Source organism: Electrophorus electricus, chromosome 9, assembly GCF_013358815.1.
Source record: "Electrophorus electricus isolate fEleEle1 chromosome 9, fEleEle1.pri, whole genome shotgun sequence".
NCBI classification, from domain to species: Eukaryota; Metazoa; Chordata; class Actinopteri; order Gymnotiformes; family Gymnotidae; genus Electrophorus; species Electrophorus electricus.
Genome location: NC_049543.1, coordinates 3,283,050 through 3,309,206, shown reverse-complemented (window position 1 = coordinate 3,309,206; position 26,157 = coordinate 3,283,050). Strand labels below are relative to the sequence as shown.

General features: G+C 51.3%; 1 protein-coding gene across 5 annotated transcripts in view; it reads left to right on the top strand.

Moving 5' to 3' along the window:
- The window catches only part of kiaa0825 (KIAA0825 ortholog), an 86,031-nt gene that overhangs the window by 883 nt on the left and 58,991 nt on the right, over window positions 1–26,157 (top strand). For 4 of the 5 annotated variants that reach the window (XM_035530222.1, XM_035530219.1, XM_035530220.1 and 1 more), the window contains exons 3-11: window positions 3,748–3,883; window positions 9,416–9,584; window positions 9,750–10,446; window positions 16,429–16,605; window positions 17,713–17,801; window positions 18,035–18,259; window positions 20,670–20,935; window positions 22,673–22,823; window positions 24,347–24,537. In XM_035530222.1, coding sequence (XP_035386115.1) covers window positions 3,756–3,883; window positions 9,416–9,584; window positions 9,750–10,446; window positions 16,429–16,605; window positions 17,713–17,801; window positions 18,035–18,259; window positions 20,670–20,935; window positions 22,673–22,823; window positions 24,347–24,537 — 2,093 coding nt within the window. In that variant the 5' untranslated portion in view covers window positions 3,748–3,755. The remainder of the gene's footprint in view (window positions 1–3,747; window positions 3,884–9,415; window positions 9,585–9,749; window positions 10,447–16,428; window positions 16,606–17,712; window positions 17,802–18,034; window positions 18,260–20,669; window positions 20,936–22,672; window positions 22,824–24,346; window positions 24,538–26,157) is intronic. The other variant, XM_035530221.1, reaches the window with a different exon arrangement.

Sequence of the window (26,157 nt, the reverse complement as noted above, 5' to 3'; positions counted from 1 at the left end):
TTCTCACCATGAACCTGTAAGATTTATTTCTGAGTGTTCCATGAAGCATTTGTGAAATGCGGATGATTCCTAGAGGGGTATCAGGCTACATGGCAACCGAGACTCACCAAAAGAGATGGTATATGGTATATTTGACTTCTAAAGGTTCAAAGGTTCAAAAAGGCTTTAATGTCATTTCAGCTATATACAAGTACACAGCAAAAACGAAACAATGTTCCACCAGGACCATGGTGCAACACAAAACAAGTGCAACAGACAACACACTACACGAGTGCAACAATCCTCTGTTATTTCAGAAACTCTTCTAACTTTAAATTGCTCCAAAATAGGCTAATATTCAACATGTATTTAAAGTCAGTACTGGGTAACATTTTATCAGAAAGCATCATGCTGATAATTTTCTGTACAAGATGTAAAAAATGTTTTATTAAAGAATTTTATTTCTGGATAAACAAAACAAACGAGAAATTTATATGAATGGTGTTGTTTTCATAATTGTTGCTGCTTTACATATTCTTGCTGTTGCTATTACTATTGTTGTTGTTGCTGTTATTGTTATTATCTACACTTGGGAGTGATAAAAATGCGAAAACATGGGTTATTCCTCTTATGAATATTATTTAAGATTTATTTGTACTAACTTAAAGGGAAATCAGTGCAGCTGTGCTGGTAACATGGTAACCATGTGTATGTGAAGCACAGATTTGGGGTGGCCCTACCATGGCTAACCATATAGCTGCAATCCCAAATTTCCCTTTACTCTGTCATAAAACCTTGTTTAAAGTGTATGCGATCTACAAATGTATACTGAGGCTTAGGTTTTATAATGCGTTACTCATTTTGACTGCTAATGCTGTAGTGTATTATCAAACACCTACACCCACCGGTTTTATGAGGTACACCTATCCTACAGGTGCATATCCTGTAGGTGTAAAGTTACAATCTGTAGCCTATTTGCTTTCAAACACAGATTGCCACTTACGGTCCCATTCATCAGTGGTTTTTGACAACAGGACCCCTTGCTTACGAACTATTATTTAGGTCTGCTTTCAGCCCAGCGGTGTAGTGGCATTTAGGGGCTGTTGTGCTGGTCTGGGAGTAGCAGTCACAGCAGTGCACTAGGACATTTAAACATGTCCCAGCTGGGTGAGGAGTGGTCTCCCAGCCAACAGTATCGCATAGCAGCATGTGCTATACCCTATACCCTGCCATACCCTAATTCTACAGCCTCAATTTGTTTGAAAATAACAGGTTGGGGGAATTGAGCAGAAACTGCAAAGGGGAGTGGTAGCTCAGTGGTTAAGGTACTTGACATGTAATCGGAAGGTTGCCGGTTCAAGCCCCACCGCTGCCAAGTTGCCACTGCTGGGCCCCTGAGCAAGACCCTTAACCCTCAAGTTGCACTCAGTCATAATTGTAAGTCGCTTTGGGTAAAAGCGTCAGCCAAATGCAAACAAGAGCCTACAGCTACAAATATTTGAAGGTGAAATCTGTGCTTGTTTAAATTGCAATGTTTTCTTTAAAGTAAAGGCCTTCTCTTTTAGGGTATTCGCTTTTCACCGAACGTGTCCGAGGACTTTTTAAAATGTCGACAGATGCACTCGACTCTAAATAGTTCACACCTCCTCCTGTCTTGAGAGGGTCGGTACAGACATGGTAGTTTTATTTGAAGTGCTGAGAGAATACATCTGCTCCATTTTCTCTCTCTCTCTCTCTCTCTCTCTCTCTCTCTCTCTCTCTCTCTCTCTCTCTCTCTCTCTCTCTCTCACACACACACACACACTGAGTTCCAGCTCAGTCTCCCTCTCTCTTTCTCTCTTTTACATGTACACCAAGTTCCAGCTCAGTCTCTCTCTCTCTCTCTCTCTCTCTCTCTCTCTCACACACTTACTCTGAGTTCCAGCTCTGTCTCTCTCTCTCTTTCTCTCTTTTACATGTACACCAAGTTCCAGCTCAGTCTCTCTCTCTCTCTCTCTCTCTCTCTCTCTCTCTCTCTCTCACACACACTTACTCTGAGTTCCAGCTCTGTCTCTCTCTCTCTTTCTCTCTTTTACATGTACACCAAGTTCCAGCTCAGTCTCTCTCTCTCTCTCTCTCTCTCTCTCTCTCTCTCTCTCTCTCTCTCTCTCTCTCTCTCTCTCTCTCTCTCTCTCTCACACACACTTACTCTGAGTTCCAGCTCTGTCTCTCTCTCCTGTGGCAGCTCCCTGAATGACTGTGGGGCTCCACAACCTCCACAGCATCTGAGTTCAAAATAGCTAACAAGACAAAGAAGATGGAGGCTGCATCTCCCTAATTAGGCCCTGTGTGGTGACAGGCTCAGCCTGACACTCTCTCCAGAACTCTCATGTGGATCACACACTGGCGATGATGCGCAGCTCGCTTTGTAACTCAGGCTACACACACACACACACACACACACTCAGTCCCAGTGTAATTACACTGTGGAGTTCCTAATCCCAGGACAGGAGAACCTCACGAGGAGTCGCTCCTGAAGTCTCTCTCTCTCCCCAGCAGACACCGGGAAATGAGTTCGGTCCTGGAATGGAGTTTGGAAAATAATAAAGCTCAAGCTTAACTGTGGAATCTGTCAAGTGAGGGAAATAATATTTGTCCGGCTGGTCGGCTCTCTTTGTGCGGGTTAAATTAACGCGGAGATTTCTGTCTGCGTACGGAAAAAGGAGCGCCATGTCGGGGAGGTAGCATGGGCTGTTTGGAGTTTGACAGGGATTATTAAAATCATGGAGGGGAAAGCAGTGTCAGAAAAGCTAAATTGACACTGACATTCTCCATTATACTCCACTTGACTCATGATGATGCCCTCTGTACTGCCCCCATACCCCCCCCCCCCATATCCTGGGCTTGCGCTTTGCACGAGCGGCGAACACGAAGGCGCACGTATGGGAGAGCAGATTGATTGTTTATTTAAAGTAAGGACGAGCAGCGTGTTGCCAGCCGGGCGGGCCCGCCTGTGTTTTAGACGTGCGTTTATTACAGCTGAGCCCGGCTGGAAATTGAACAGCACTCCTCCCAGGCTGAGAAGATTGAGAAGAGCAGGTTGAGGCGTCTTGGAGGACACGATAACCGCAGTTCAGGTGGCCTTGACGTGTGCCTCCGGATAAGGATCTCGTCGGCGGCCAAATCAAATCATGGCATCTCCGCTGGCGCTTGTTGCGTGCCTGGAGACGCGTTTCATCAACATCCAGGCCTTGCTGGAGTGGGTGTCATTCAGACAAGTACTGTACATAAGCAGACGTGGTATTACATTCTAAAGCAGTTTGCTTCTCGGCTGCGCTTTCTCCAGGTCTGTGTCATTACAGATGCAGTAGACATAATATCTAAACTGCTCTTTCAGCTTCAGTGACTTTTAAGACAGGGGTGCTTTTCTTGAAGTGTTTTTTTTAAGATAGCAAGTCAGGTAAATACATTTTTTTTTCTCCAGCCGTAGAACAAGAAGCTCAGCTTGCTCAAAAGTTTGAGTTGAGCTGATATAAACTGTATATTCAATTATTTTAACAGCCACAAACAAATTTTAAAATAGCCACCAAAATCAGGAAAGCATGTATACGGGAAAGTTTCCTTTTCACAATCACTAATAAAAGTGTCATCGCAATTAATTGACAAACTAATCACTTTCACTTTTAAAATCCTTTTAACAGATACGGTATAAGAGAGAGCACGTGTGTGTGTGTGTGTGAATGCGTTTGTGAAGGTTCTCTCTACCTAAGGTTCTCTCCATCTTTCCAGGCAGTGTGATGGCGTGGCCTGACTGTCTGTGTGACCACACCTTCTTGGAGATGCTGAGCTCAGGCTTGCCAAGTGAGGTTGACCTCCAGGTCTTCATCCAAGACACGGAAGAGAAACTGAGACTCAACGCCTGCAGGTGAGGGGGTGGGCGGAGTCACATAGTCACATGCCCGGTTCCTTTGTCCTATCAGCTACAGACTTTCTCTTTTGAAGGTGCTGAGGCACTTCAACGTGAAATTGAGGTCCTAGAGTAGGGCTGTCCAGCTCTGCTGCTGGATGTCTACCACCCCATAGACTTCAGATCCAGCCCTAATCCAGCGCCGTAATCCAGCTCAACCAGGTGGTCCATGCCTTGAGTGACCTTTTTATTATTTCAAACATCCCCTATTTTCAGCTTTCTGCATCAGTTTTTATTTTGAGGGTTTATTTTCTTTCAGTAGTAGTATATCAGTTTACTCAATGCACAGCCCAAGGGCTTTAACACACAGCAGTGTGGGGACATGTCATCTGGGCTACAGGTCCCGGCAGGCCCTGTGTTTTGAAAGGACCCCCTCTTGAACTCCTGCGTTCTGCGGTGCTTTACTCTTCAGCCCAGATTTGATGTAACCTGTTGTGTGTGTGTGTGTTTCCTTTTTTCTGTGCTAGAATAGTATTAACATTGAGTCCAGATGATTAATTGAGGCTGCATGAATACTGGGCCACTTCATCTGAAATCAATAAACTCAAACACGTTGCCTTGAATACGCACGTGCTTCCAGACCACTCGCTGGTTCTCACTCTCTCTCTCTCACTCTCTCTCTCTCTCTCACTCTCTCTCTCTCTCTCTCTCTCTCCCCCTCCCTCCCTCCCTGCACTGCTAAAGGCTTCGCTCTCTTGATCAGACACTGACGCTTTGTTTTGACTGAAGGACATATTGAAGTGAGGCCCCTGAATGAAGGGTGGTTTTATTCTCCGCCTTTGCACACGAAGAGCACCACGCGCAGCAGATGAATCTCACACACACACACACACACACACGCACGCACGCACGCACAAACATGCACACACACACTTGCACACACTCTCACACACACTCACACACACACACACACTCACACATACACACACTCACACACACGCACGCACACACACATGCACACACACACTTGCACACACACACACTCTCACACACTCACTCACACACACACTCACACTCACACACATACACACACACACACTCACACTCTCACACACACACAGTCACACACACACACTCACACACATGCACACGCACGCACACACACATGCACACACACACTTGCACACACACACACACACTCTCACACACTCACTCACACACACACACACACACACACACACACACACACACACTCGTAACCCTCTTTCTCTCCTCCACACCTCCCTCTCACAGGCACTCTGGTGGGCCTCTCCGTTAAAGGAGAGAAAACCTATCGGTGTCTTACTTTTATCCTTTATGTGTGTTGGAGGACCCCCCCCCCACGCCATCCGTGTTTTGCCATTACTACCGCTGTCTCCTCCCTGTCCATCCAGCCTGTCCATGCTGCTTCAAATGACCAAGTAATAATTGAAGGTTTCACATCTTGAAACGAAAACCCTTGGGTGGGTAATTCAGGGATTATTACCCAAGTCCAGGGTGGTTTCCTCTGCCTTTCCGAGGTTTAAAGGGTTATTTTGTGTTCCGGGGAAGAGATGGGAAATGGAGAAGCATTACAGGAACAAAGAACCTGGATAATGGGGAATTGTGGAAAAGAAAGAGCGAGATGGGGAGAGGGAGGTACGGAGGTAGGGAGGTGGGGGGGGTAGAGCAGAAGATGGGGAGTGAAAGAGGGAGAGAGAGAGAGAGAGAAAAGCAGTGAAGTGGCACGCATCCTCCAGTGGCCAGTGAGCCTTGGCTTCATCCATGGTGATCCGGACAGAGGCGGACCACTGTAGTGGCCTTCTTAGTGACCTCCACCAGGGTGGGCCCGAGCGGTGTGTTACACCTGCTACCTAATCCAGTCGCAGCGCAGAGAAAGAGGAGGGGAAGAAGGAGATGGAGAGAGGGAGAGATGGATGGAGGGAGGGAGGGAGGGAGATCGACAGTTCACCGCCCGCCTCTGTGCTGAGCTCTAACCTGTCTCCGTCTCCTGGCCGGCGTCTGCTTCCACGTCTAGGATGTCCGAGATTTGCCCAAGAGCTGCCCCCAGATTGGAGGAGATTAAGATAACCGAAACGCTGTTATCTCATAGGGTACGGAGGTGGGAGGGCACCGGTAGGGAGGAGCGTCAGCCCGGGCCTGCTCACTGGAGACCGGACACCACGTTACACATGGCCGGGAAACGGCTTCCAGCAGATATCTGTGGCGGCGTGCCACGTCGCGCACGTGTGTGCTGGCGTACGCGTCGGCGCAGGTGCCGCATGTCCTGAGCGGTGACCGGCGGGGCCTGGTGCTTGAGCGTGCTAAGTATGGTGGATCGGGGGGGGGGGGGGTCGACGGTATCCCCTGTCAGGGCCCCGCACTCTCCCTGGGCACGGAGCAGAGACAGGGGCCTCTTTGATAACGTCCTGATAGGTTGCTTGTTTCCCGGCCGCATGGTTGGGCGCTCCCTGAAGCTGGAGCTTATTTGAAAGGGATCTTTCTCCCCCCCCCAACCTCCTCTCCTCTCCCTGTGTCTGCTGGAGCACGACAGGGCTGCAGCCCACCCACACTAAATTAATTTTGACAAGGAACTTAAGATAACGTCAAAGCGCTGACTAATCAGTGGATTGGGTTTCTGAAAGGCAGAGAGCTGTGAAACGTGCCATCATATCTAATAAGACTCCCATTGCTTTTCTCTCTCTCTCTCTCTCTCTCTCTCTCTCTCTCTCTCTGTCTCTCTCTCTCTCTCTCTCTCTGTCTCTCTCTCTCTCTCTGTCTCTCTCTCTCTCTCTCTCTGTCTCTCTCTCTCTCTCTCTGTCTCTCTCTCTCTCTCTCTCTCTCTCTCTCTCTGTCTCTCTCTCTCTCTCTCACTCTCTCTCTCTCTCTCTCTCTCTCTCTCTCTCTCTCTCTCTCTCTGTCTCTCTCTCTCTCTCTCTCTCTCTCTCTCTCTCTCTCTCTCTCTCTCCCTCTCCCTCTCTGGATTGTTATGTCTACTCTGCTTGCAGCTGAGACACAACTACAGTTTCCGGGGGCATGATTGGCACACGGAGCGAGCAGGGGATGAGGCTTAAGCCAACCTTTCCTCTCTCGTCCTCGCTCTCTTTTGTTTGGCTGCGAGGAGTTCTGCCGCTCCTTTTGTTCGACCTCCGTTTTCCGACCCGTTCCATCCTTTCTTTTCTGGTCTTCCCTCCCGGTGTGTTTGCTGAGGTATTGTCTGGCTGTCTTGTTTTCTCCCAAGCCTGCCCTCTTCCTGCGCCGTGGGCCAGACGAGGCGGTGTTAATCCCGCAGGCCGGACTGATCTGTAGGTTGTTAGCTGTCGTGTGCTGGAGAGGTCATACGCTGGGGTAACGTGGAAAGGCTGCCTGTGATAGAGCTGGCCGCCTCACACACACACACACACACACACACACACCTTTAATCGAACATGAGATCCTACAGAAGAGCGGATGGCAAGTAGAAGAAACCTAAGAAGCAAAGGTGTTAGAGAGAGTGTGTGAGAGAGAGAGATTCTGTGTGTGTGTGTGTGTGTGTGTGTGGGAGAGAGAGTGAAAGCGTAAAGAGGAACCAATGTAATTGACACAAGCTTATATACAACAATTTCTGTCTGCACATTTTTAATATTGTTTAGATTTAGATTTCTTTGATGCACTGATATCAGTATTTTAACTATTTGAAACCGCTGGCTTATTGTTTAGTTATATATTATTGTATTATATTATTACGCTTTATTATTCATTAACTATTATTTTTGTTTGTTTACTGCATGTGAACTGACACTAAAGCTAAAAGACGTCTGGACTGCCATGTCCATGGAGTTGAAGAGTTAAATGTTTCTTTAAGAAAACCTAGGAAATGCATCTTTCGCCCGGGTTTGCCGCTGTGTTCTCCTGGTGTTCTCACATTTGGAGCCTGACCCCAGCACCACAGCCTGTTCCTAACCGAGAGTCCCAGACGGGCAGCAGGCCAGGGTGCCCTCGGAGTGACATAGACGCCAGCCACGCCCAGAACAAGATCGCCTCCGCCGCAGCCCCGAGCGTGTGTGTGTGTGTGTGTGTGTGTGTGTGTGACTCTGACAGACAACTGTGGCAGGAGGATGAGGGTGTGGGTGTGGGTGTGGGTGTGAGTTGGGAGGTTTATGGAGCACTGGGGCTGTGGGGGGCCACAGATGGAGGCTCGTTTCCGCCCGGCTGTTGGAGTGGAGTTCTCTGGTCGTGCCCAACACAGCCGTGCACAAATTCTGCTTTACGAGCCGCCGTAAACGCACCCAGCGCACACCTCTCCCTTTATGCTTAAAAAGACGACCGCGATTAACTGGTGTCTACTAGTGTTTAAACAAGAGTGATGTCCTTAAGTTAACAGTTTTTCACACAAGACTTAAATGGCATGTCGTTTCCTGACAAGGGCGTATTCCAAATCCTGACAAGGGAATGTAATCGATGTGAATTTGTTTCAAGAAGCAACATGCAGTACATTCTCTCATTCAAGCTCTTAAAGAAAGCAAAAAAAAAAAAAAAAAAAACAGTTCTCCAACAAGGGTGAATCTGAAGACGTCCGCAGTGGAGAATCTGGTCTTCATGTAGCTCACAGGCTTAGACCAGCAAGAACCGCCAGCTCATCACAGCAAAGCCCTGCAGCCTGGTCACACGCGCAAATCCGCAGGTCGCGTCCACAGCCGGTAAGACCAGGCAGTTTACGGCCGTTAGCCGGAGCCGTTTTACGGCGAGCTGTGGGCCGTACATTAAAGGCCCGAACAGGAAGAATCGCTGCTGCAGCGCAGTCTGTCCCTGCCGCTCTCGCCCCCGCGCACATTTCCTCTTTACGGCGCGGCGAGGCCCATTTGCCAGGCTGCCGCGGGCGGGCGGGCGGGCGGCGGAGCCGGCGTAGGGAGCGGAGGCCGACGCAGCTCGCCGTCGCCGCAGTTTACCGTGGGCGTTCACCGTTAAAATTAACGCCACTTTGTTTGTTATGCTTCCCTTCCAAGATAAAAAGCACGACACTTTGAAATGGTATTTAATGCGCGGCCGTTGAAAGGCATCTGGCCGGGCGTGCTGCACTGCGTTTACGGCCGAGCGTTTACGAGCCCTGAGGCGGGCCGGGCCGACAGCCTCCGCCTCTCACGCCGACGCGCGCCGCATTGCAATGAAGCGTCTGGGCACACGTGTGCGTGTGTGTGTGTGCGAGGGCGACTTGGAGCATGTCATGTCTAATTTTATCACGTAAGCTTCAGACAGAAGTGCTGAGGCTGCGTGGTTATGGCGAAGTTTAGTTTGTCGCTGGGTTGATGAAAGAGATCAATGGGCCGTTTTTTGCCAGTCTGTATCAAAATCCTCAGAACACACACACACACACACACACACACACGGATGCATGCGCACACATGCGTACACTCACCGACTGCAAATACACTGACCTCTGTGTTCATTAGAGCTGATGGGGTTTGATCAGGGCTACGGTTTGAAGGGTGGAGAGCTGTATGCCAAGACTAAAACCCTTGTGTGTGTGTGTGTGTGTGTGTGTGTTTTATGTAGTATTGAGCAGAACCTGCAGGACCTGCAGAGGAAGATCGGCGGGGTCTTGGGAGGAGAGAAGGTGCTCAGTCCTGAAGAATGTCTCCAGCGGTTCAGTCCGGGTAACCTGGGCTCCCTGCACCCCGTCTCTACCAGCCGCCATGAGCTGCGGGACTTCCTCAGAGCGCTGGTAACATTTCCAACCCATTACGCTGACTCAGCAGTGCCATGTTAACCTTAGAGTACATGCAATTATCGCACTTCATAATAAAAGTCTTCCAAAACCCTGTAACTGAATAATGTCCTTATTCTTGCCTCGCATTCTTACGTTTGGGTCACGATTTTCTTTGAGCAGCTCCACCTGCTGAAGGCCCAGGAGGCTTGCGAGGAGGCCATTCTACATTTGCTGCTGAGCGTCTCGTCTCAGTGTGGCGTGGCCTTCCCCTGCTCAAGGCCACTGTCGGAGCAGGGCCGTGCACCTGCTCCCACACTCTGCTCCGTGCGGGATGACCTCGCCCTGGAGGTTCAAGACACTTGGGACGACATCCGGCGCCTGCTACAGCGCCATCTACTGGGCAAGCTGCAGACCGCAGCGGCGGTGGCGCCTGCCGAGTCCTCCGAGGGGCCCGTGGCGGTCCGTGGGGCTCCCGAGAAAAGCCACGTCCTCCAGAAGCTCGTGTTCCTGCTCCCCAAAAAGGAGGTTCTTGCCAAGTACCAGGCCCTGCAGAGCAAGGCGGTTCGCGGCCTAATCCGCGGGAACGGCGCCTGCGCTTTGGGCCGGGGGAGTGGCCACGACAGGCGGGGTTTCGACGGCCTGGCTCAGCACTTCCAGGCCGTCAGCCCCACTTTCCGCGCCATGCTTGCTGAGGAGGTCCGCGTCCTTAACAGGCTAGCGGAGCCGCGGGAAATCGTGGCTTTCCTGAACGGGGCTTACCTGGGCCCCGCCATGCAGGAGCTGGTGTCCTTCATGGAGACGGAGGTAGAGTTGGCACAGAATAACGCCGCACTCAGCGAGAAGGGGCTCAAGAGCGCCAGCAAGACTTCAGCAGTCGGTGGGTTCCATCTGCACTCCCTACTGGCTATAGATGGCTGCTGCAGTGCATTATGGGTACGAGTGTGGTGAGCTACTTGAATTTAGCAGGCATGTGGTTTTATTTGGCTGTATCACATCTGTATCAGAATTTCTAACTGTAAAAAGGAGAAAAAAAATTGGGCTCCTTGGACTAAAGTTTTTAATATTACGTATTTTTCAGTAATTTGCTTAGAGAATGCACTGCTATCCCATATTCTTCAAATTCCTTCACTTAAGTGAATCTGCTTGTTACACTAGCTCCGCACACCTTTGTCTCTCTCTCTCTCACACACTCACACACACACACACACACACACACACACACACACACACACACGGGCCGTGGTGTTGGAGCGCGCGCTAACGTGGACGATCGGCTGCGCTAAGTGCGAGCGCGAGATTACGACACGTGCCTGGAGGCACTCTTCAAAGATTAAAACTGTTATTGTACTATTAGAGAATTTTAATGAGCACCGTTCACAGTCATTTACCCGCTCGTCGCCTTGGCGATCACCCCACAGCCACTTTCCTTTATCGGGGCGAGTAAAGTGTTATGAAAGACCCCGGTCATTTCTGTCCTGGCGGGCGCTTGCTAACGTTGACGCTAATCTAGCCACGCGGCTAATCCTACACATGAATCGGACACGCGGCGCTATTTTTTGGGTGTTTTTTTTTCCTGCTCTTTGTGTGGAGAGATGGCACGGTTGCGCTCATCTTTCCAGGTGGGCCGTGCGTCCGGGTGAGCGGTAGGCGAGGGTCCCGCGGGAGCGCCGCCAGCCCCGCCGTGGTGGGCCGTCAGCGCGCCGAAGCATTTAACAGCTTCTCCAGAGCTGCGGGCCTGGAGGGGAGGCCTGACACTGGGCTGTCTCCCCTCCACCAGATTTGGGAGAAAGAGGCCTGTGTTCTTCCTTCATTTCTTTGCTTTTTAATCCCTCGTTCTTTTTAGTCCGCGCGCGCGCTCACACACGCACACGCACGCACACTCACACACACACACACATACACACACACGCACATACACACACTTTCCTGGAAGTAATGGAGTGAGAACCCAGTCTGTTGCACAGGTTGGCTGATCCGGAGCAATGGCACACTTTAAACCCTTACCACCATATCTGGACCGCAGGGGGAAAAGGCGCGCGCGCGTGCGTGTGTGCGCGCGTGTGTGTGTGTGCGTGTGTGTGTGTGTATGTGTGTGTATGTGCGTGTGTATGTGTGCGTGTATGTGTGTGTGTGTGTGTGTATGTGTGTGTATATGTGTGTGTGTGTGGGTGCGTGTGTGGGTGCGTGTGTGCGCGTGTGTGTGCGTGTGCGTGCGTGTGTGTGCGTGTATGTGTGTGTATGTGCGTGTGTATGTGTATGTGTGTGTGTGTGGGTGCGTGTGTGTGTGTGTGCGTGTGTATGTGTGTGTATGTGCGTGTGTATGTGTGTGTGTGTGTGTGTGTGTGTGTGCGTGTATGTGTGTGTGTGTGTATGTGTGTGTATGTGTGTGTATGTGTGTGTTTGTGTGTGTGTGTGTGTGTGTGTGTGTGTGTGTCCTCAGTGTTGTCACCTGGGCGGAGTGTGCCGGGCACACACTTCCCTCCAGAAGCCCCTCACTATGGCCCCTAACTACAGCACGGCGTTCATGTGCTCGTGCAATCTCTCACACACCCTTGTACAACATTTGTTAATGATTAATAAAGTCACACTTCAGGAAATTGTATCGCTCTCCGCGTTTACACACACCATCATCCATGCCGTGATGGCGCATGCACACGTGCAATTATGCCACTTGGAGCAGCGAGCACCACGATCCGCACACCCCCGCCCACGTCCGGCACGGGCTTAGCTGTCTCCGAGCTGTTTACCAGCACGGCTGTCTGTGACGCGAGCGTGGCTGTGAGCAGAGCCAGGGCTGTGCGCCGTGGTTAATGAATGGAGAGCCCTCAGGATCACTCAACTGGTTGCTGTGGAAGGCGACAGTGGGAGAGCGAGAAGGAGGGTAGTGTGATGAGTGGGTGGGGTGGGGTGGGGTTTGGGATGAAGGTTGAACTGTGGGAGTCGGTCCTGGGGGACTGCGTGGTGAGGGCACGCTGGAGCTGCAGCCTGCGTTCCCACGCTTCATGGATGTATCAGGACAAGAAGGTTCCAGCAGGATGATCTATCAGTCCCTCCTGCAGCCCAGGTGGGCAAAGCCTTTGGACGTGCAGGGGACTGTATGCGTGTGCGTGCGTGTGGTGTATGGGTGTAATGGGTGTAGACACACACACACACACACACACACACACACACACACACACACACACACCTACCCTCAACCTAGAATGTTCACATGTGTCCCAAAATCAGGCCTTGACCTCAGCAGTAACCACAATAAGGACCGCGATCCTGACAAGTGCCCCGCTCCCGACTCCCGTTCCCAGCACGCGTGCCTTGCGCTCGGTGATTTCTGGAGACCCATCTCCCCACTAAAACAGGAATGGTGGGAGGAGGCAGCTTTGATAGGGAAGTCACCTCATTCCCCTGGCGCCACTGTTAACATCTGCATCTGTGCGGATCTCAGCCTGCGACGCGATGAGCTGCCTTTGTTGTGTCAGTCGGAGTCAGCGGAGGATACTGCCGTTGATCCGACCGCGCGATAAACTTGTCAGTGGCACTTTCTTTTTTTTTTTTCCCCCCATGGTTGCACGGGGCAACAACAATGGAAAAACACCGTAACATGGTTACGTGGTGACGCCGGCAGTTACGCTGTGAGCGTGAAATCGGGCCCCTCACTTGCTCCATCAAACCCCCCCCGCCAACCTCCCCTCCTGTCTCCTGCTCTGATTAAAACAACAGGTATGAGTAGCTGGTCCTAATATGGTCTAATAAAAGCAATAGACCAGAGAGGTCCAACTGGCTTCAGAGAGGGAGGGAGGGAGGAAGGGAGAGAGAGGGAGTGAGAGGGAGGGAGAGAGGGAGGGAGAGAGAGAGGGAGGGAGGGAGGGAGAGAGAACTAGGAGAGGAACGGAAATAAAATCATTGGCTAAATTATTGCAGGATTGCCCATTCCCCAAAGAGACTGGGCATCATTTGGTGAAAAGCATTTAATAATTGCTTTTAGGGTCCATGTCAGACGCACGCAATTCCCCACACTAATGGGCTGGCTAGGTAGAGCCCGGCCCCATGGGTCAGCGCGGGATACGGCGCGGTCTCCAACCAGACGCGTTGCGTGCGTGCGTGCGTGCGAGCGAATGAAAGGAGAGAATGGGAGAGCAAGTGCGGAGCAGATGAAGTGGCAGTAAGTGCAGCCCAAAGGGGAAAAGCACTTCAGCGAGAGTGGAGTACGCCAGACCTGGGATTTGGCCGCCTGCCACACAGCAATTGTTTACCTTTTTGCTCACTGGCTGCATCTGTTCTGTTTTGTAAACGGCACTAAACTATCTGCCTGTAAACACTGGAATCAATAACAACTGTTTTGGGATTTCCCTCCCTCCCCACATCTCATTTCTTCTTTTTTTTTTTCTTTCGCTTTCTCCTGCATTTTTCACTGCCGCTCTCTCTCTCTCTCTCTCTCTCTCTCTCTCTCCCTCCCTCTCTCTCCTCCCCTCCGTAGTACATGTCAGTCAAAAGATGCATGACGCAAATTCTGTTGTTGGTTTAAGGCGTAATTTGGGATAGTGCCTTCGAGGAAAAGGACCTATATTTACATTCACAATTGCATCTGTTTATTTAGTTAGTTTTTTTTCCCCCTCTGGATATGATAAAGAGCTTTAAGCCGGGACAGTGCACTGTCATTTAACAATACAGTTTTACCCGCGAGGACAGTTTTTCCCCGCTTTCTGAAGACCCTAAATGCAAAAATAAATTCTTGTCTAGACGCACCGCCTTCGGTTAGTTCTCGCGGCCTACGGTTGCAGTACTGCGGCCTGTCGCGGCGGTGTTTTGCCGGGACCGGTGACCTGGCGAACGAACCAGCCCCCGCGGTCGGCGACGGGCTCCTTCGCCTGACGCGAGTACGCCGCGAAGGCGGCTCGTCCGCTCCCGCACCCAGTCTTCTCTCGCCTCTTACACCTCCCGCCCACACGGAGAGCCGTGCCCCGCCGACGCCCCCCGCTGTGACCCTGGCTTCACTTTCCTCGGACCGTAAATGACACGGCTGGCTGCCAGCAGCACACTAGCCTCCTCCTCGTCGCAATGTTGTAATAACCCCCATTATGCCTGCAGAGTCCGGGCCATCCTTCCCCGTGCAGGCTGCTAATGGTTAGCTATGAGAGCATGAGCTTAATAAGCCATTAATGGATGGGCAATAAATAGCCGGGCCACAGCGGCTCGGGAGCGGGACGAGGCGGCCTGACAGCAGGCTATTAAACATGAAGGTGAGACGCCAGGCGTAAGTGTGAGTTAGTGTCGGCTGCGCAGGTGACCTGGGTTCAAGGGTAGAGCTGGAGCGAAACACACACACACACACACACACACACACACACACACACACACACACACTGAGAAAGACAAAGGCAGAGAAAGTCAGACCAATCTGGGATTAGGACGTGGAACTGGGATTTTGCTGTGTTATAGCACTCAGGTTGCTACCTAAGGAACACAGTATTATGTCGAAAGCAAAGAGAGAAATAACAGGAAATGAAAAATAGCCTTCTGATGTTATCCACTCTCATGATGATGATGGTGTTACTCAGGGTGGGCGTGTGGGGGGAGGATTAAACCAATCAGCAGTTTGTAAAGCCTTTTTTGTGTGCATCAAATGGTATATGATTACACCTTTTAGCTAGATACCTTATTGTCTGAGTACTACCAGGCTGTTGAGAGCCCAGATACCTTCCAAGAAATGCATTTCTAGGCAAACCATTTAAAGCTTGTGAAATGCACTGTTGTTGCACCTGTTGTTGTGTTGTTGTTGTGTTGTTGTTGTTGTTGTTTTTGAATGGACTCCAGGTCTTTCATAGTTTACATCACGTTGTATGACAGGGCCACTCTAATTTCTAAGGAGGATGGAGGTGGTATCTGAGTGTTGTATACCTGGGTACACGTGCCGGGGTCAGCGTGGAGCGCAGCATGCATTTCAGTGTCCATCATGAGGGAAGAGGCTGTGTTGTTGCGTTATGTATAGCTCATGGAGTCTAGAGTGGCTCTCTGTGCATTCGTGCAGTCATCTCTCATGCAGTGGTCTATAGGCTCTCTGCTCCCACTGGGGCCCATTAATGAAGTGCTGGAGACGCATACACACCCACACACACACGTATGCAAACCCTCATATATACACACATTCACACACGAGCTAACCCTCATACACGCACATTCACACACATTCAAACTCGCACTATTTTGCTGCGAGGCGGCCACTCGTTGATTCGCTGCGGGAGTAACTTCTACGGTCGGGTAATCCTCCACACAGACTGACGTGTGACGGTGGGGGAGGGTGTTTGCGCACAAGTAAACATATTTATAGTCTCGCCATCCCTAATTTCCCCCCATGTCTGGTTAAGCTGGAGGAAACAAGGGGATAAGAATGTTGCCATATTGTTAGATTTGTTATAGCAATGTGACAAAATTACATTAGCATCTAGAGGCAAGAATGGCGCAGCTATCGGGGCCTCGTCTCCCCTCGTTCTGCTGCCCTCCATCCGCTCCCAAAGACCTCAGCGGACGCAGGGCAGCCTGAGGGCTGAGGACTCAGACAGCGGTAGGCGCAGGGAGGGGAGGCCATGTTTGAGACGGGGGTCACAGGCGCGTGAAGCGCAGGGCAAACGTTTGTGCTCGCCCGTGGAGCAGCAGGGGTGTTCAGGGGCCGGGAGCCTGAGACGGAAAGCGTGCGTGCATGCGTGCGTGCGTGCGTGTGTGTGTGTGTGTGTGTGTGTGTGGTACTCTGGCTCTAGGGTTTGCACCCATGCAAAAGTGCCGAAGTTGTCGTGGTAAGGTCCTCTTAAGCCGCACCGTCCACACGTCGGCGCGGCAATAACCTGAGCGTTGTGTCCTCCTGCAGCTCCTCCAGAATCTCCAGGAAAAGGGCGGCATGTCCTCCTGACTTCCCGCCAGCTGAGGGGCCTGACGCAGCTTGCCGCCACCCTGCTCGAGATGGAGCAAAGCGTGGAGGATCTGGCAACCGTCCTGGGCTCCCTCCACCACCCTGGGGAGGATGACTGCAGCGTCGGAGCTAAGGGTCAGTGGCCCCAAGTGCATCTGACACAGTGGTGGTTCACGTTCGGCAAACCAACTCTGATACATACGCTATAACTCAATCTCTGCCCTGGCGGTTTCTGTCTGTCCGGATCATTCTCTGACTCTCTCTCTGTCTTTGACTCATTCTCACTCACCCCTTCCTTCACTGAGAAAATTAAGAGCTGAGGTACCCCCCCCCACACACACACACTTGCCATGAAAGTGACTGGTGCATGTAGTAATTTCTATAAAGGTTACATTAAAAAACAAGACATGCAGAAAAGACCTCGATTTACAGAGAAGTAAACAGCCTTTAAAGGGCAGTTATCCAAATCATTAATTCAGGCAATCAAATGACTTAATTACCAGAAATTCATCAGATGAGCTTAAAGGTCAAAGAGTGACATGTGAGCAGCCTGCTTCTCTTCAGTGCCCACCGCGCTGAGCGCTCTTGTTAAGCTAAATTGCCTCGCCTGGGGTCTCACAACCAAGGCTTCTGATTAGAAAAATGTGGTCTTGATGCATGCACTTTTAATTTGCTGCCTACACACACGCACAGACACACACGGACACACACATGCCCACAAACTTATCCTCCCTTTCACCCGGCTGTGGATTACCCCGGATACGGCTGAAGCTATCTGGGGTTCGAATCGGCTCCGCTGCCTCCGATTCGGACTCGACGCCGCTCCCTCTCTGCAATAATTGCGGCTCTTCTCCCTGCTCCCGCGTCTCTTCCCTGCGAGGCATGGCAGTCATTTTTAGGTCACTGGTGCAGAGAAGAGAACAGCGGAGTTAAATATGTCAGCCTGCGGTTATGGAACCAGTTCTCTCCTATCTTGGCGTGTGACCGTGATAGGCCTGGTTCATGCTACATCCACTGTGTTTCTGTGTAATGCTCGCGGCGGACTGCTGTAAACTGTTGGAAAGTCAGGGGTGCGAGTCTCTTTTTTTTTTTTTTAATCTGTAATTTTTTTATGTTCCTACTTTTTGTATCGTTTAGAGCAGCCACTGATTGTTAGACCTGCAATGGAGTGTTAATGAAGGTTAAGCTCTCTCGCTCTCTCTCTGTCATGGTGTGTGTGTGTGTGTGTGTGTGTGTGTGTAGATCTCCTAAAGAACATTGGGGCTGATATAGAGTCAACTGTGCTGGATGGGAGGACTTCTCCTCCGGAGAGGCTGTTCCCTAAGACAGAGGTGAGCCTACCACCCTGTGGCCAGCGCATAAGACATAAACACAACACAGACGCGCCTGGTCCATGACTGCCTCAATGCTTTCAATTAGAAAGAGTGACCTTGAACATTAGACCACGTTGCTAATTGTGCTGGTTGGTAATCGGTCATTTGTGTGTGTGTGTGTGTGTGTGTGTGTGTGTGTGTGTGTGTGTGTGCGTGCGTGCACGCGTGCATGCATGCGTACGCGTGTGTAGACCGTACGTTTGGAGTTCGACTGGAGGGCCGCGTTTCACCAGCTCACTCCTCAAATGTCTCGCTCCGTCGAGCTGGTCCTGGAGGAGGTGTGCAGAGACGCTCTACAGCAGGAGGAGAGCACGCACGCCTCCCGCTCCAAGCCCCTCCCCCTGGTCCACACCCCCCTCGGACAGGACTCTCACCCGCCCGGTCTCGAGAGAGACGTGCCCAAGAGGATAGCCAAGGCAAGTTACCGATAGGTTTGCTTTTCAGATGACAGCCGGACTAACGGTAACAATTCAGCAGGGTGATAGTGGCTCTAGAGGGAAACTGCATTTCACTATCAAAAGGAAGACTGCATATGAGACCATGTTAGGTTTCTCTATCTCATTCTATCCCCTGGTTTCTTCCCTCTATCCCAAATAGCTCAGTTCAACACACTCTTGCTTTGGATAAGGCCGGATCTCTGATCCTGCGATAGCACCTTCCAGCTGGGAGTCATATATCCTATAGGCCTTATCCCATATCTCCTGCCTCTCTGCTGTGGCATCGTTGGGTCTCTTAGCTGGCGTGCTTTAGAGGGCCATAGCTCTGCTCCTTCACCTGCACACATCTGTTTCTTCTCCAGCCTGAGGCCATCCCCGAGGTTTATGCCTCGGCCCGCCCCGGACCACCGGACTCCGAACTAGGCACAGCCCACGGCTATTCCCACAGCTGCCAGGAACACGTTAAGCATGCTTAACGCCGCAGAAGGAATCATGCGAGCGAGCATGCGCGCGGCTGGGTTTCCGTGACCTGACGCTGAATCGTATGGTACCGTGTGATCAGCGCAACGGTGCTGAACGTGGCTGCCTCTCCGGAGCTCTCGACATCGCCGCCTGATCGTAATTCCGCCGCTGTGATGGCATCATCACAGCGTGTCAGAATTTGTCCATACTCAAGAGCTGTACAACATGTTTACCTGTAGGTCAGAGCCTCAGAATGAGTGTCCCTGACTTAAAGGTCAGCTGCTGCATTTATTTGCATTCCCCGCCGGTCCACGACTCGGAGATGACCCCTCCTAACCACCCCCCCCTCCCATTTTTGACATGTGTGTGAGCAGGTGACAGGACCAGGCGCGCGCAAACGCAGTAATGGAATCAATATTTCACGCATTCATATTCATACATTTGCACCTGGGTTCGGACGGCCCGCGTCTCCGGTTCTAGCGCTGGCGAGGGCTATTTATCACACCAGAATCGCACCTGGGTTATTGACCATCCCATGCTGAGCCCAGCGTCGCCCTTAACCTTCTGTCTCCTGGTAAGGGCCTGGAATTTAGCGTCATTCAAAACTCCCCGTTAAAAAGCTCGGCGACGGAGTGAAGCTCTTAAATGTTTTATGGCCTCGCCCAGGAGGAACCTTGCGGTTGCTGTCTAGTTTGGATCCATATCTTTGATCTGCGCTGGTTACAGGCTGCTTGGAGGCTGGCGTGTCCGGCTTGGGAAAGCCATAAATCTCCTAGACACCTCTGAAGTTCTTGTCACCTTCCGCCGGGAAAACGGCAGGTCCGGGACAACGGCGGACCTCCCCCCCCCTAAATGCTCCATCGTCGAGCTTTGGGGGGTGGCGTGTGTGTGTGTGTGTGTGTGTGTGTGTGGCGGTGGGGGTTCTACGGAAGACCGGCGCTGATGTGTAGCGGAGTAGCATGATGTCACCTCTCGCTCTCACTCGTCCGCCGTCTGTCTGATGGTCCGGGGGATGTTTCCATTTAAAAAGTGTTCTGGTACTCCCTGTGTTTGGCAAGGCCTCAGGACATGGCAACTCCCATTGGGGTCTTGGTGGGGTGGGGGTTTGGGGGTGTGGGGTGGACACACGCATGTTTTACTGCTTTCGAATGGCCCGGTGTTGTAACTCATTTCTATAGGTGAATAAATTTGGCGGCGAACTCGGGCGCACGCAGCCAACACTCGATGGTGAGGCCTGATCCACATCAGCCATCCATGTTGATGTGCTCGGAATGAGGACCACATGAGAGCGGAGTGAAGGAGGGAGGGAGGGAGGGAACAGGGCTGCTCTGACTCTTCCGGAAGGATCTGGAGTGACGTCTTCGTTGAAGGGGGCCCCAGCGGCGGGGGGGGGAAGGCGGGTGTGCTCCGAGCCGCTGATAAACCTGTAGGGGTCCTGGTTTCAAACCAGGCGGGCACACGTTCTCAGAATCGCGCGCTCACTCCGGGCTCCGGGCCTGTCTCCAGTCCAAACCTGGAAACATGAGATATAGTATTACTGCTTTTTCCAAATGCCACAGCAGGGGTGACCGGTGGGACTGTCTCTCGCAAGCACACCTGCATGCAGGGCTCAGTCCCTCTAACACGATACACACTGCGGTGCTCGTCCTTTAACTGAGCTTTATTCAGTTAAAGTCGCAAAGTTTTGAGTTCAGAGAGTGAAGTTGGATGTTTTATTGGTAGTGTTTGCTTTGTCCCCTGTCAGTGGTTTACAGCGTTTGAAAAGTTCCTGAAGAAGTTCCTCCTAGATGAGTTTTGAACTTTAACCTGGACCACAACCTTCCAAGAGTTTAGGAGCAATCGATTGTGTCCATTTTTCGGATTCGTCTTAAATATCATTGTACGTTGAGCTCCCTCTGAAAGGTCTCCGTCACCTCCTGCTGTGCAGTTCTGCGCGGACGTGACAGAGCAGACAGACGCCCTTCTCCCCCTGGCCGTGGCATGCCAGGACCCTGCCCTGCTCCCCGTCCGCTCCTGCTACGTGGAGGCATGCGGCCGTGCGACCTCCGCACTCCTGGCTAGGCTGGAGGAGCGAGCAGCGGAGGTGCCTGCCTCAGCCCCCCTCAGGAACCTCGCCGCCCTGTTGGCCAGCAGTGCGCACGTCCACCAGAGGGTGGCGCACTACGAGAGCCATCTTAAGGGAGCCAGCCGCACGTGAGTTAAGGCCCTTGGCAGAACACACACGCGCGGGCCGGCCGCTTCTAACGCCGTCGCCCTGGTAAACTCAAAGTGGGTTAGGGTTAGGGTTAGGGCTAGGATTAGGGTTAGGATTAGGATTAAGGTTAGGGCTAGGATTAGGATTAGGCGTAAACGAGCTCCTTCACAGTTAGGGTTAGGATTAGGATTAGAATTAGGATTAGGAATAGGATTAGGAATAGGGTCAGGGTCAGGGTTAGGGTTAGGTGTAAACGAGCTACTTCACAGTGCAATCTGACTCGGGGCGCATAAGGGAGAGGATATTTTATCAATAAATCAATACATTTGCACTGCACAGAACCTTTATATCATCACCATTTTTCACAGCTGCTGTCTGATTAAATTTCTAAATTTATGACGCACTTGACGTCCAACCACATAACTTTGTTTGAGGATGAAATGAAGTCATTTGACGTGCCTGTAAACTGCTTACTCTGCCGTCACGTTCCAGTGGAGCTTTAGCCCGTTGTGTTTAAGACATTTTGGCTATGCCCTCTTCCCCTTTTCACGTCCAGCTCCAAGCATGAGCGTGACTTTGGGAAACCGCGCATCTGTAAACGCACCACCTGCCGCTGCATGCCGAATGGTTTGGTGGGAAGATGGCGAGCCTTCAGTGGGTTCCCTCGTGGCAGCATTGCGTGTTGGTGGATGGCGCGCACGACATCACGGACAAGCAGCAAGTGAAGCGTTCGTTCTGATTTTTGTCCAACGGAAGAATGTGACTTTTAACCTCTGACCCTTTTGTCTGTATTTTTTGGTGCATTACAAACTCTTAAATTTTTGCTCCACTTGCTAATTGACATTTGATATTGGCAATATTATAGGCTGCCACCCCCCACCCCCCATAAACCATGGTCTATGGAAAAAAAAAAGTTTCGACCCCTTAAGTTACATTTGTTATATATCACGGCTAGTGTAAAGAATGTCTGTGTTTTATATACGACATATAATATGTGAGAGGTGATAAACACACAGACAGGTGCGGGAGGGCCGTGCGGCAGTGTGTGGTATTGATTAGGGAGCCGCTGGGAGCCCTCTGCACTCGTCCGCACTCCGGAACCTCGTCCAGAACCTCGTCCCAGCGCAGCAGTCTGTCCCTCGCAATTCCATATATAACCTTGCCTGTTTCCACGGATGATAAAAAAGCGAATATAAAACAGCGCATTAAGAAACAAAATCAGATCTGTCCTGAAAATTAAAGTTTAATTTGCATGTTTGTGCATAAAATGAGAGGGTGTTGCTGAAAGGGAGGCTTGTGTGGAGCCTGTGGATTTATAGTTTGTCTAGAGTAGGGTTTTTCCCGGGCCAGGGAGACTGTCAGGCCGTTGCCAGACATACTAAAATGCCATAATTGGATTGTAAAGAATCGGAGCGGAATCTGCGTGAGCCTGTGAGTCCTGACAGAACTATTTATCTACCAGAGGACGTGTGTTTGTTGGAAAACAGATGTTAGCTCACAAAAAATTGCCCAAGCCGAGGGGTGCGGAGGTGGGGGGGTGGAGGTGAAGGACAGGAAAGGGGAGGATAAGAGTTCTTTCACGTGTAGCCTCATGTTTTCAGAGAAGTGGGGAGCGGGGCAGGTAGGAGCAGGAAGAAAGGGAGTGAATGAATGGCAGGCCATAATCCGCACCATTTGCTGATTAATCACTTGGTGATGCATGGCTCCTCCCCCGCCCTCTTAAACCCCGCCCCCAGGTCTCTGACGCTGCTGCCCGTCAAGCGCAGCCAGGAAGTGGTGGAGGCCCTGCACGAGCACCTGACCGGCTACTGCATCAACGTGTGTGCCACCAGCCTGCTCCAGGACGCGGAGAGCCACCACTGGGCGGACCCCGGGCCCTTTCACGAGGTGCGGGTGATGCATGCACTGCTCACTACACAGCCTGGGTTTAAACAGGGTCATTTGCATTGATTTACACGGTTGAGGGATCTGGCCGGTGTGACGTAACGTATTCTAGTGCCCATGGCCTGTTACGCAACTCTCACTTGTTTGAAGTATGTGGTGTTTTTCTGAGCTGAGCTATTACAGTGCCAAATCATCTTGAAATGAATTATTATAATATAAACATAATATATTTTATTAGATTAAAAAAAATGCTTTTTAGCCACGGGGCTTCCCTGGTTCAACAACAGCATGCATTTTCATCAAGACACGGACTCAGCCAAGCCACAGTGTACAGATGCCTTTCAGACCATCATGTTTGTTTCCAGTAGTTATTGCTCCCAGTAATCGTTTGTGCAGGAGAACGTTGCGTTGGTAGGAGAAGCTCAATGTGTTTTAGGAGAGTGTGTGTGTGTGTGTGTGTGTGTGTCTCGTTACACTACAACTCTCCTACTAGTGTGTGTGTGCGTGTGTGCGTGTGTGTGCTGTTACACTACAACTCTCCTACTAGTGTGTGTGTGCGTGTGTGCGCTGTTACACTACAACTCTCCTACTAGTGTGTCAGTGGGCAGCATTAGAGGGTACCATCTGCCTAGAAACAGTCCTTTACTTAAATCTCTATTAAAGCCTAGCCAGACGGTTCTCACACACACGCATGCATACACGCATGCACCTTTGAGGGTTGCAGTGCATCCCTGCCGTGCACAGGTGTGAGACTGACTGCCCGCCCCTATGCCCTCGTTGACCCGGAGCCCCGCCCCTTCCTGCTGCCACCGCCCTCCCCATCTCTCAGCTTCCTCCTGAGCCCACACCAGGGGGTCTGAATCCCCCCCGAGTCTCCGTCCGTCCGGAGCATCACACCACGGGGGCCAGCCGTACGTTTGGCTTGCCGGCGGCTCCCACCCTGGTCCTCGTTACGAGATGGCGCGCGTGGCTGTTAATAACGTCTCCTCGGTCGTGCTGTGAACCTTCGGCACCGCGTCCCTCCTGCCTGAACGCAATTAGACTCACAGGAAGCCACTCTTTTATCTCACCAGCCCCCCGATGTCTGTGACTCTCGTTCCTGACACTGTCCCACACCCTCAACGAGAGTCGTTTGTGTTTCTGTCATCTCTGCTCCATGTGAATGTGAGTGTTTGTGTTGGTTAGATGTTCCGAGGAGAACATGGTGATGGCTTCTCCAGACAGGGCCTTCAAAGCCCCCGGGGTCTCTGTGTGTCTCGGTGGGAAGGAGAGAACCAGGTGTGGAGTGCAGGTGGCGTGATGGCGAGACTCCACAGAGATACCCCCCCCCCCCATTCCTCAGTCTGTCTCTGACACGCTTTCTGTTTCCGTACGATATTTTAATATCACTGTTCAGCTTGTTTTTCCATCATTTCTTTTTTCCTGTGGTCGTTCTCTTCCCATATTCTTCTCACTCTCTCTGTCTCTCTCTCTCTCTCTCTCTCTCTCTCTCTCTCCCCTGCTCTTCCTCTCTCGCCTCTTCCCAGGGTGAGAGGTGCTCCTTCTCCATCCAGATGTGGCACTACTTTCTCTGCGGCCTGCGCAGCGACCTCTGGGAGACGCTGGCCCCGCTGCTGGCCCAGGACATCCTGGCACAGGTGCTGGCCCAGACCCTGGAGCTCCTGCTTCAGAGGTACTCCAGAGCCCGGCCCTCCTACCGGAGGCTCCCCCAGATCAGGTACCAGAGAGCCGGACCGCCCCCTGCCTTTCCGCCCTGGTCAGCCCTAACGGCAGATGGCAAACTCATAACAAGACACTGTGGCAGTTGTCAGTGATGTCTGCGATCTTTTGATCATGTGTTTTTGTTTGGTTTTATGTCTAAGCGCTTGTTCTGCATGGGCGGCGTATAAAAATGTGGATGTGTTCCACTGCAGGGTCCGTTTTGGCATAGAAACCCTTCATCGGAGCGGTGGAAATGTTAGACTGCAGTGATTATGCATGTAAAGCCAAATACGCACAGATTTTAGCCTGACTTTAAGCTAAATTTAACCCTGATTTCATCATAAATTACTAAACGTTTACAACCATACATTTACAGTGGAGCAACTTACAAAGTGCTTCGTAGTCTATATGAAATACATAACTTACTGTGAGCATAGATAGTTTAGTGTCAAAAAAAATGGCAAAGATGATGTTAACAGCGCTGTGACTTTATCAATTTTAATTCTTCAGCCAGTGACTCAGGGGAAGTTCATTCCACCAGCTCTGTGCCAAGCCAGAGAAGAGTCTTGTTGTAGGTCTTCTTTGTGTCTTGCGGGATGGTGGCTCGAGCTCAGCAGTACTCGGGTAAAGGTCGTGTGCGGGAGAAAAGGGTTCTAATTGGTGTTTTTAGGTACATGGGAGCTGGTCCAGTTATGGCTTCGTAGGTTTAGCATCAGCGTTTGAACTCTGATGTGATCTGCTACAGGGAGATAGTGGGAGCGACCAGGCAAGGGGGCGACACCAGAACCCTCGGGGGTGAGGTTGATGCCCCAGCAGTCACACAGCCGAGCTCCATGGCCAGTTTGAGTTTGAGAAGATGAAGTATAAGACCAGTGACATGGTTTAGTCCTCATCACTCAGTAGCCTAGATTGTAGCTCATTAGTAGGCTGCGTGATGTAGATAGTTTTGGTTTTTGACAGTAACACACACGGTGGAATTCCGAGTCATGGTGTAACATCACGGACATGGAGAAAGGGAGCGGACATTACGGAGAGACAGCTGTCCGTGCGGGTTTGAAGCACAGCCACGTCGCAGCATGTCCGACAGACAGTGAGCAGTGAGCTCGTTGGTCCATGTATGACCAACGATTCAGACATGCGACGGGAGCTGATACCAGAGCATAAGATCTCCTAAATCGCACGGTGTTCCTGGCTGGAGTGAGCCTAGCTGTAAACCCAAGGACTAAGGCCGTCAGTCTAAACTCTCTCCCTGCTCACGGCACGCGTCTTCAGCCGTCAGACGTCAGCTGTCAGACCTCAGCCATCAGACCAGGCGTTGGTGGGTGGGGGGGGGGTGCAGTGGTTGGGTGCATGCTTCATATTAGCACATGCTTAAAATCCTTAAAGAGGTTGCCAGTGCATGGCTACACACTCACTCCTAACCTCCCCACCCTCACCCCCGCCCTCTTGGGTGGCGGGCGATGAGAATGAGAAGATTGCCCAAGGGCTCGAGCAGGTGGGAATGGAGGATGGAGAGAGAGAGAGAGAGAGAGAGAGAGAGAGAGAGAGAGAGAGATGCGGATGATAGAAGGAGATCATCTGCGTTTTGGCCAGTAGATTCTGGTGCAGGCACCCCCATGTACGAGCTAGGCTAAGT